The sequence below is a fragment of the Schistosoma haematobium genome, chromosome 1 (genome assembly GCF_000699445.3).
Source record: "Schistosoma haematobium chromosome 1, whole genome shotgun sequence".
In the NCBI taxonomy this organism is placed as follows: Eukaryota; Metazoa; Platyhelminthes; class Trematoda; order Strigeidida; family Schistosomatidae; genus Schistosoma; species Schistosoma haematobium.
Genome location: NC_067196.1, coordinates 77,564,503 through 77,577,121, shown reverse-complemented (window position 1 = coordinate 77,577,121; position 12,619 = coordinate 77,564,503). Strand labels below are relative to the sequence as shown.

The 12,619-nt window shown below is 32.9% G+C and overlaps 1 protein-coding gene across 1 annotated transcript; it reads left to right on the top strand.

The window, feature by feature from the left end:
• Window positions 1–10,975: 10,975 nt before the first annotated feature.
• On the top strand, window positions 10,976–12,052 carry MS3_00002163 (uncharacterized protein; the record flags this gene model as incomplete). The annotated part of the gene is made up of 1 exon (XM_012944909.1): window positions 10,976–12,052. The coding sequence occupies one exon, from the start codon at window positions 10,976–10,978 to the stop codon at window positions 12,050–12,052; it is 1,077 nt and encodes a 358-aa protein (XP_012800363.1).
• Between the last annotated feature and the right edge of the window lie 567 nt (window positions 12,053–12,619).

Below are 12,619 nucleotides of genomic sequence, written 5' to 3'. Positions count from 1 at the left end.
TTTCAATAGTTGAGATCATGAATCAATTAAAGCTAGACCAACATGAAAAACCTGGACGGTCGTTTCGTCCTATTGTGGGACTTCTCAGCAGTGCGCATCCACGGCACCGCCTCGCGGGGTTTGAACGCAGGACCTATCAGTCTAGCGCATAAACGCTTAACATCTAGACCACTGAACTGAAATCTAACTTCAATTAATCCACGAAGTTCAGCGACGCATCCACCATTGTCATCAGTGAGTTCCTATCTCACAACAGACCCTGTTTGAACTACACTGGTCACTGCTTCTCACTGGAACTCTACGAAATACCTCTTGAAGCCAGTCACTAGTAAGTATATGTTGATTAGTATCAGAAGGGGTTCTCCCATAATTCCCAGTTTTTTTCGTTCTTATGTGTTAAAATTGATATTATGTAATTGATGTTTATTAAAAGTAAAGAACGGCTATTTATTTTCTTATTGTGTTTGATGTCCTCAACTAAATTTTATCTAAGACATGAAATGTAAATTGAAATAACGCATCATTAATGATGTCACCAAGGCAACATAATATTTATAACATTATCGTGAGAAATTCTCCTTGAAAAATTCAGGTGATTAATCATTATAAATGTACATCAATTCAACTTATGATCACATTATGTTTTTGCTTTTCTTTGTTTTTTTTGTTTTGATTAATTAAATTACCGTTTTTTTAAACAAACAATTAAATTATGCAAATCTTAATCATTTTAAAAAAAAGTATTTCCAAATGGAAAATTCGCATTCATTTATATTCAACAAACTGATGAACATGAGGAGGAATTTAGTCATTCAGTTATAATTCGCGTTGAGTATGACAACAAATATTCATCAGGAAACCTTGTCTCAGTACATTAACTGATAGGGATGAAATTAAAATGATGAATAAAACTAGAGTAGAATGAATAGCAGTATTAATTATACAGAGATTTAACTAAACATAGACAATGTGATTTGAACAAAAGGAGTAAAGCAGGAAAATGAAATGTATGTAATAACACTTATTGTGAATTACAATCTCACCCATTGATTTGCCATTACTACATGGTACATTAATTTATTCTGATAATTAGTCATCCGACTGTTCCATCACTCGTCAGTAATGTATGATAGACATCTATTGTTAAGTGATAGAAAACAAGGTATTGACTATATTTTCAAGAATCCTTGTACACAATCACATAATAATTATTATATTTGCCCTTTGATAAAAATATGGACATCTCATCTACGCCATAGGGGAGGAAATCAAAGAAGGTCAAATAGGACACGAGCTAATATCTTAATTTACCTAACTTCTAAAAAAATACCATTAAAAATCTCCGAAGTCCAACCTGTTAGATTCTCCTTCTCCCTCTGGTTTCAAGCTAGATGTGAACTTTAAAATTTTGTTAAGTGTTCACTAAATGATACATGTCTTCCATTCAGCTTTTCTTGGAACTGTTCCAGGTTTGCAGAGTAGCTGTTGACCAATCAAAACTGTTTGTTGATGTGCTACAGTCCTTGTTTAAGCGTCTTGGAGTGAGGTTACTCTATGCTTTTAGTACTATTTTCCCTGATGAATTTGAAAAGTTATCTATTTTTACCTTGTAGTGGCTTGGCTTCGAGATAATTTCCTAGGTTTTATTTATCAATCACCGTGATGACTGTTATTATATAAATCCCAACGATGTTTGAAATCAGAAGGCAATAAAAAGCAGCGACCACTGTTTATTAATGGATAGCACAAATAACAAAGCTACAAACACATCGAGCGAATTTGAAGCAGAGAGGCAAATGTCTGTGAGCGAGCGAATACAGAGGCGAATTTATAGTCAGGACGCAGCGAAGGAAGGCAAAGTAATTAGTAAGATTGAAACACACATACATATGGGAAAGCGAATGATTCATTGAGCAATACTTATGCAATTAACATTTTAGCTAGAGCGAGATCTGTGCGTATGCTGTAGCATGTGATTAAGCATAGAATTTTATACAGAAATGATATTGATCCCAATGATACAATGAAATAGACGAATTGTTACTGTTCGAATAACATTGTTTGTTAAGGAAGTTAACTGAAGCGCCTAACAAAATTAATTGTAGGAGAGTTGCTATAACCATGTCATTACTACCTTTTAAATCTTTTATACCACTGCGTATGTTTTTTTTCTGTGAATGAACTAATTATTCTTATTTGAACTATAAAAACTGTAGTGGATCATTACAATTACTTTATTGAACAGCTGTATACATTTAGGTTATTGTATAAATTGAAGACTTTTTTGTTGCATAATCAAATATGTCTCCAAAAACGGTATCTTTGTCTTTTAAGTATCATTGATGAAAAAGGTTAGTTTTTTTTAATAGTCCAATAAAATGATTGGAATTTATGAAGCATAGACGATGGTACATTCAGTTTATATGAACTAAATAGAAGCCTATAAACATTCTTTACATCCTTCATAAAATATGTAATATAGTTAGCAAATGTTTTTATATTCTTTAAAATTTCCAAAAATTTATTCATTCCAATTAGTTCATCATTGATTTCATGACTTGGTTAATAATTATGTAACAGTTTTAGAATGTATTCATGTTTTACAAAACATTTTTTAGAGAGTAAAAGAAGGAATTAATTTTATTTTTATAACTTTACTTCGAATAATAATAATAATGAATTAAAATAAATGATGAAAACATATGGTGTTTTTGTTTCTTCTATGGTTGGAAGTTTATATAAATAGTGAAGTAGTTCAGTTTTTTTTTTCTTTCTAAACGATTGGTTTAAATTGAGGACAGAAGAAGAGGTTGAGATGAGAATGTGAAAAAAAGAGTTAGTGTTTACTTAGAATGTATACGTTATCTATGAATAAAATGTATGTTTGAGTTACACCAAATTGACAATAAAATTCTAATTAAAAATACGATACATGTAAGTACAAGTAAAGTATACAAGACAAGCCCTCGCATGGAATCCTCAAGGCCAAAGGAAAAAAGGAAGACCAAAGAACACATTACGCTGGGAAATGGAGATAGACATGAGAAAAATGAATAAGAATTGAATGGAATTAGAAAAGAAGGCTTTGGACAGAGTGAGTTGGAGAATGCTGATCGGCGGCCTATGCTCCATTGGGAGTAACAGGCGTAAATAAGTAAGCAAGTAAGTAAGTAAAGTAGACTTTTAATTAATGTTGAGATGACAATAAAGTTTTCATTCATTTTAGATTTCACGTTAGATAATTTACACTAAGATAATATGCACATCACATGTGGTCATAAAGGGTGAGAAACAATGGTTGTCAATAAAATTAACGTAATTTTGGAGTTTAGAGCTTAGTGGCTAAGGTTTTCCGTAGCATTGTCAAAGTTAATTAAGTATGTAGTAACTAAGAGTTTCGTCCATGTTTCTTTTTATTTAATATGTAAGATCTGTTTATAAGAGTGTACTTTTCATGAAATGTTCATTCATTTCAAGCCTTTGTGTTTACATTATTTTATTCATTATATCAATCTGCGGCTCAGTGAATTTACTCGAAATAGGTATTTACTAATTTCTCCACCGACATAAAGTCTTTAGTAAAAATTGAACTCTAATTTACAGCATTCACTCGACATATGAACGGAAAGCGATCAAAAACGCTGGTGACAGTGTACTGAAAACACTGTAAATTACTTCAGTCAACGAATAATTAATGTATGTTTTGTAGTAAATCTGGAATTATCAACTTCCAAGCAAAAAGTCATATCATCAGTATCATGAAAAGATCTAAGTTAGACTAAAGTTCGCAACCTTGAGGAATCGGGAAGCTTCCTGAAGCTCTTCAACAGTGCTCATCCACAATCCCGCCATTAAGGATTGAACTCAGAAAGATGGCCGTGAGATATCGTAAATTAATTAAATATAGACTTAGACACCATTAGATTCTAGCTCAGAGGTCTAGAGCTTAGGCATTCACACACAAGACCGAAGTTCTTAAGTTCGATTCTCAGTGGCTGAGGTATTAGATGCACCGTGCTGAGGAGTCCAATAGAAAGACAAATCAAATGTCCAATGCTTTCAGGTTTTTAGGAGTTGTCCAACATAGATCGATTCTTGATTTCAATAAAATTATTATTTAAGTTTCATAGTGTTTATTACTTGAACTTTGTAAAAGAATATATTTCATAGATTGCTTAGAACAGAAGACAACAGATGCTGAACTGTAGATGGTTAATTGGTTAATTATATCATGAATTTTTACCTATTTCCATTCCATAAAAATTAAAAATGTAAAATAAGGTTATAGTTTCTAATAGACAAAATAAATTATATAACATCTAAGTATGTCCTTATACAAATTTCCAAGTTCACGATAGTATATACCATTCGCAATGTTTAATAGAATCCCCTTTATACAATTCGTTTAAGTCTTTTAATCTAATAACCATATAGTGTATGATAAAAGTACTAATTTTAAACTGGTAATAAAGAAGCCATGTGAAATATTTCTTCAATAACATTTATAACTTTAGATTTATTCAGTACAGATGTAGATATAAAAACATCACCATTATTACCAAATAGCATTTGGTACTAAAAAACTAGATTAATATAGACCTCTAATGATGACCATTAAACTATTACCCTATTTTCATAATTCACGAAGGAGAAATTTAAACTAATGTGAATAACTTTCTATTTATGGGAATGAATAAATTTGAAAAACATTTATTTTCATTTTAATATATGTTACAAATGTAAACAATTTTATGCTAGTAAATGTATATATAAGGCATTTTAGAAACCCAAGGTGAATCACCCTAATTCATTTGAATGACAGTTTAACTCATGCATCGGAAACTGATAAATGAGATAATACAACAAATGACTGATTTCTTAATAAATATCACTGCCAAGGTTAACTTACTTACACCTGTTACTCCTAGTGGAGGAGCATAGGACGCCCACCAGCATTCTCCATCCAACTTTGTCCTGGGAAATCCTTTCCAGTTGTTTGTTTCCTTCTCATATCTGCTTCTATTTCCCGACGTAATGTGTTCTTTGGCTTCTCCCTTTCCCGCTTCCTTTCAGGATTCCAAGTTAGGGCTTGTCTCGTGATGCAGTTTGATGATTTCCGTAATGTATATCCTATCCACTTCCAACGTCTTTTCCTAATTCCTTCTTCAGCTGGAAGCTGGTTTTTTCTCTCTCACAGAGGGTTGTTGCTGATGGTATCCGACCAATGGATGTTGCGTATCTTGCGGTTACATTACATAATTTAAAATAAAGTTAATTTAGACTTGATTTGGTGACAAGAGCCTGGTCAACTGTAGACATGTAGTTCCACCAGAATCATCATTCACGACCCCGCCCTCCGCGAGCTGCCGGCCGGCTCAGTGGTCTAGCGGTTAAGCGCTCACGTGTGAGACTGATAGGTCCTGGGTTCCAATCCCGCGAGGCGGTGTCATGGATGCACACTACTGAGGAGCCCCACAATAGGACGAAACGGTCGTCGAGTGCTTCCAGGTTTTGCATGATGGTTTAGCTTTAATTGACTCATGATCTCAACCACTGAAATTACCATCGATTTCATCAATTATTTCATACACTTATGCAAACGGGATAAAATCAGTTTATTTTTAATTCATGCAATTATCTATTGCATTTATTGTCTCAACGTTATTCTCATTACTAAACCCAAAATTTCTGAACATTTCACCATTCGGTAGCATAAAAGCAAGCACGAATTTTATTAATTTTTTACTCGAGTTGCATTAATTGTTTTCTAAAGCACACTTCTGACACTTAAATAAAGTGTTTGTCTTAGCTTTTATTTGTTATAACAACTAAACCTTAATTTTAATGTTTTGATGGAACAAAATGGAATGCAATTGATTTACTAATATTCCGTAACTTTCATAAACCTTCTGTTGTTTATTTTAATAACCTGTAGCCTGAATTTTAGCAGACATGAAGTTTATCATGTTGTAGACTTCCTCGTGAAAATCATTCAATTATTGTACCTTGGAAAATCAGTGGTCAGTGAATATCCATTTATTTATAGTTTAAGATTATTATTTTCTAAGCCCTTAAAGACGAGATAAAATAAAGCTCTGTAATTCTTAACCGTGAAGTAAGCACATAAACACCTTGATTATGTCGTCATTTAGTTGTTTATTTTTCCAGCAATATAAACTTTTAGATCCTACACTGACAACAATCAGTATTGATAGTGGAAATCTTTTTTTAAACCTTTAGTTGTTTCGTTTAATTGAGAAATTCAATAATAATAGGTCAAAAGTTAGCCTTGAGGATTGTGTATTTAGCACAAAAAGGATGTACACTCAGATGGTGGAGATTTGTAGCTCAGGTCGTTGATTTGGTGAGGTTTCGTTCTCTGTGCTGGTATCACAACAATTACTTGAATGACTGTACACAAAAATAATCCAATATTCTGCTCGGTCATATAATATACGTGTCACTATCAAAAGGGGGCTTTGTGCAAATTTTAATAATTTAACAGTTGAATTCATGAATCACTTAAAGCTAAACTACCATGGAAAACACGATCACAAGGAATGGATCACTGTTGATACACTGGATAAGATTCTAGAAAGAAGGAAGAAGAAGGCAGCAATCAATACCAGTCGAACAAGAGCAGAAAAAGCCAAGGCACAAGCTGAATACACAGAAGTTAACAATCAAGTGAAGAGGAGCATCAGAACCGACAAACGTAAATATGTGGAAGATTTAGCAACGACGGCGGAAAAAGCTGTAAGAGAAGGAGACATGAGACAACTGTATGACATGACAAAGAAACTCTCTGGAAATCGCCGCAAACCAGAACGACCAGTGAAAAGCAAGGAAGGCAAGGTAATCACCAACATTGAAGAGCAACAAAACAGGTGGGTAGAACAATTCAAAGAACTGTTGAATCGACCAGCTCCACTGAACCCACCCAACATCGAAGCAGCACCCACGGACCTCCCAATCAATGTTGGCCTACCAACAATTGAAGAGATAAGCATGGCCATCAGACAAATCAAGAGTGGCAAAGCAGCAGGACCAGACAACATTCCAGCAGAGGCACTAAAAGCAGACGTAGCAGTAACTGCAAGGATACTCCACATTCTCTTCAATAAGATTTGGGATGAGGAACAAGTACCAACAGACTGGAAAGAAGGACTTCTGATCAAAATACCAAAGAAAGGTGATCTCAGCAACTGTAATAACTACAGGGGCATCACTCTTCTCTCAATACCGGGAAAAGTCTTCAACGGGGTATTGTTAAACAGGATGAAGGACTGCGTAGACGCCCAACTTCGTGACCAACAGGCAGGATTCCGTAAGGATAGATCGTGTACAGACTAAATTGCAACTCTACGGATCATTGTGGAACAATCAATTGAATGGAATTCATCACTCTACATCAACTTCATTGACTACGAAAAGGCATTTGATAGTGTGGACAGAACAACACTATGGAAGCTTCTTTGACACTGCAGCGTGCCTCAGAAGATAGTCAATATCATACAAGGTTCATATGATGGATTACACTGCAAAATCGTGCGTGGTGGACAGTTGACAAAGTCGTTCAAAGTGAAGACCGGTGTTAGACAAGGTTGCTTACTCTCACCCTTTCTCTTTCTCCTGGTGATCGACTGGATCATGAAGACGTCAACATCTGAAGGGAAGCGCGGGATACAATGGACATCTAGGATGCACCTGGACGATCTAGACTTCGCAGATGATCTGCCCCTTCTATCCCAGACGCAACAACAAAAGCAGGAGAAGATGAACAATGTAGCAGCAGCTTCAGCAGCAGTAGGTCTCAATATACACAAAGGGAAAAGTAAGGTTCTCCGATACAACACAGCATGCACCAATCCAATCACAATTGACGGAGAAGATTTGGAAGATGTAAAAACCTTTACGTATTTGGGCAGCATCATTGATGAACAGGGTGGATCTGGTGCAGATGTGAAGGCGCAGATCGGCAAAGCAAGAGCAGCATATTTACAACTGAAGAACATCTGGAACTCAAAGCAACTGTCAACCAACACCAAGGTCAGGATTTTCAATACAAATGTCAAGACAGTTCTACTGTATGGGGCAGAAACCTGGAGAACTACGAAAGCCATCATCCAGAAAATACAAGTGTTTATTAACAATTGTCTATGCAAAATACTTCAGATCCATTGGCCGGACACTATTAGCAACAACGTACTGTGGGAGAGACCAAACCAAATCCCAGCGGAGGAAGAAATCAGGAAGAAGTGCTGGAAGTGGATAGGACACACATTGAGGAAAGCACCTAACTGCGTCACAAGACAAGCCCTCACATGGAATCCTGACGGCCAAAGGAAAAGAGGAAGACCAAAGAACACATTACGCCGAGAAATGGAGATAGACATGAGAAAAATGAACAAGAATTGGATGGAACTAGAAAAGAAGGCCCAGGACAGAGTGGGTTGGAGAATGCTGGTCAGCGGCCTATGCTCCATTGGGAGTAACAGGCGTAAGTAAGTAAGTAAGTTGTAAAAGAATATATTTCATAGATTGCTTAGAACAGAAGACAACAGATGCTGAACTGTAGATGGTTAATTGGTTAATTATATCATGAATTTTTACCTATTTCCATTCCATAAAAATTAAAAATGTAAAATAAGGTTATAGTTTCTAATAGACAAAATAAATTATATAACATCTAAGTATGTCCTTATACAAATTTCCAAGTTCACGATAGTATATACCATTCGCAATGTTTAATAGAATCCCCTTTATACAATTCGTTTAAGTCTTTTAATCTAATAACCATATAGTGTATGATAAAAGTACTAATTTTAAACTGGTAATAAAGAAGCCATGTGAAATATTTCTTCAATAACATTTATAACTTTAGATTTATTCAGTACAGATGTAGATATAAAAACATCACCATTATTACCAAATAGCATTTGGTACTAAAAAACTAGATTAATATAGATCTCTAATGATGACCATTAAACTATTAAACTATTACGCCGGGAAATGGAGATAGACATGAGAAAAATGAACAAGAATTGGATGGAACTAGAAAAGAAGGCCCAGGACAGAGTGAGTTGGAGAATGCTGTTCAGCGGCCTATGCTCCATTGGGAGTAACAGGCGTAAGTAAAGTAAGTAAGTACCATGGAAAATCTGAAGCACCGGACGGACATTTCCTCCTAGCATGGGACTCCTCAGTAGTGCGCACCGACAGATCCCGGGTTTGAATCTGGCGGGAGGGATTGTAGATGCGCCCTGTTGAGAAGTCCCATACTAGGACGAAATAGCTGTCCAGGTTTTTCATGGTGGTCTAGCTTCAATTAATTCATAAATTCATCTATTTAAATACATGTAACTATTACGAACATTTTAACTCAGTTTTGTATTAGTTCTTTGAATCTTCCTATTTATGTTTAAGACTGTAAGTGATCAGTCTCTTATTGACATATGTAAATCCTGTACAGATTACGTTGATATAACCTAAAGTCACAAGCATTAATAAGCAAAGCTGGATAGTAGCTAGTAGTCAAATCCAAGACTCACTTTTCATTGTAGTTGATACTCATTAACTGAATAAAACTATATTCCATAATTGATGTATACCATTCATTTCAAATATCATCAGATTATCCAACTAACGTTTTACAAATAATAATTTTTTTCACTGATTGAAATCATGAGTCAATTGAAGCTAGACCACCATGGAAAATCTGGAAGCACTGGACGACCGTTTCGCCCGGGATGGGACTCCTCAGCAGTGCGTATCCGTGATCCCGCACCCCGTGAGATTCAAACCCAGGACCTATCAGTCTCGCGCCAGGCGCTTAACCAACTAGACCCCTGTTCATTAGTGATTGACTTCAAGAGATACTCCTGGAGTTCTAGTGAGAAGCCGTTACCAGTGGAGTTCAACCAGGTCTGTTGTGAGATAGGAACTCACTGAAGACAATGGTGTACGGTGGCGCAACTTCGTGGATTGGTTGAAGTTAGACATTAACATCGTTGGATGCGAGTCAGTGACCTAATGGATAAGCGCTCGCACGCGAGATTGACAGGGTCTGGGTTCTATTCTCGCGGGGTAGGATCGTGAATGCTCACTCTTAAGGAGTCCTACAATAGGACGGAACGGCTGTCCAGTGCTTCCAGGTTTTCCATGATGGTCTAGCTTTAATTGACTCATGATTTGAACTACTGAAATTTCTAAAATCTCCGCAAAACCCCTTTTGATAGTAGTTTTTCATTTATAAAATTATCCAATAGTATTACATTATTATAATTTTTTTAAAAAAACAATGACTATTATTGGTCAAATACAGTATCTAATCAAAAAACAGATTGATAAAGTGTACTCGTATTTCTTATTTAAAAAAGATTTTTTTTTGCATAAATGTAAGAGTTTACTTTTCACATAGTACACTACATAAATAACAAATAAACAAACAACACAAAACAAAACAGAAACTATCATGAATTCGATTATAAATTTCATATCAAACTTTATTAAAATGATATTAATTCCTTATATATAATGAATATAAATTATGAATTATATATACATATGTTTTAATGATCTTAATTCTAATTAAAAGTAAACAAGATAAATCACAGACAATAACTATCTATGATCAATTAAAAATCAATCAATCAATTAAAAATCAATTAATTAATTAATCAATCAATCAATGAATTGATCAATTAATTAAAAGACAATGAATTATAGTTATGTCATTTCAAATCATAATAATTTATTAAAACAACCATTAATTATTACTATAACTTTATATGATTATTTATGTAAATATTTTCTTATATGGTATTTACCCATAGTAATAACATTTGGATTTTTTGGATCAATATTTTGTTTATTATTTTTATTATATTCTAAAATATTTTCATCTAATTTATTAATATGGTTAATAAGTATTTGTATTGGTGATTTTTTAATATTAATAACTGAAGGTATATGGATGTTATTAAAAATATGGTATAAACTTGATATTAGAGATTATAATAATTGGTTATGTATTATTCATACAAGTTTATCAAATTATTTATTATATTGGTCAGCATATATGCAATGTATTTTATCAATACAACGTTGTTATCTTGTATTATATCCATTAAAAATTAAATCAAAATGGATTTCATTAACAAAATTATTTATTTATCAAATTATCATATCGATTTTATTAATTATACCAATACTTCCATATCCATTATATTGGCAAATTATTAATAATGATTGTGATCCAATCAATGAAAAAATATTTCGTTTAACAACATTATGTGATTTAATATTTTGGGGATTAATACCAGTATTTGTTATGACTACATGTACAGGAATTATTTGTCGTAATTTATTAGCAAGAAATAAATTTACAAATAAAACGATTCAATCTAAAATGAAAATGAATCAATCTAATAATCATAATCATAATAATTATTATTATTGTTCATCTCATACAACGAGAAATATCAGTGATTTATGTAAAATTCATTATCCAGAAGACACTGAAATACATATACATAAGGAAAAGAAATCATGTTGTTCAGAAAGTGTAATATCAAATCAAGAAAATATATTGACTATAAATAATCAGACAATTCGTTCAATGAATGACATTCGAACAACATCAGAGTTAAATAAACGTAAATATATTACACAAGATAGTCATACACATGTAACACCATTATTATTATGCATGAATTTTGTTTATATGGCTAGTGTATGTCCATTACTTATTTATTTTTTATATTTAAATTTCATTGTAGATAGTATTGATAATAATATGCATAAATTTCTATACTACTTATTTCGTAGTTTATGCTTATTGACTACATGTACTAATTGGATATTTTATTGTGTGGCTGGTAAAAAATTTCGTGATCGTACAAAACAATTATTATTATCATTATGTAATTCTAATAAAATTTCATCCGTCATTAATGAAAATGGTTTCTTAATTATTAAATATACTGATAAGCATAGGTGTTCAGTTTCAAATATAACAAGAACCAAAGGATTATCATCATCGGATAATTAAACAATTCAAACATTATCAACCAATTATATATCATTATAAAATTCATGTTGATTAATCTATATAATGCCTTGGATTCCAATAATGAATGATCCTAACTATTATTTCCATACAACAAATAACTTAAATAAGCCATTTGTGATTCATTTTGTAGAAAAAGAAAATTATTGTATCACTTCTTATTCATTTAATTGTCGTGAAATACGTAAGAAATTGCTTCCTTTTTCTCAATTGATATTAATTATTGAAAACATTCAATTAAGTTTGTCAATCATTTCACTGTTATATTTATATTAGTTCAGAATCAGAATAACATCTTTTCTTTTCTTTTTTTTAAAGTTACATTTCATATTATCATTCGTTTAGTTAACATATAAATTCATCAAATAGCCATACCGGAACATTAATATTGAAGAGAATAGACAAAACAATTCCTTGTAAGTACCCGAAAAGAAAGATTTTAAAGTTCTTAATTCTAAACAACAAATTGTATATATTTCCATAATAAAATACTCATTGGAAGTAAAAGTAGATTTATCATCAGATAGAATGGTTCTGTTATAACTTAAA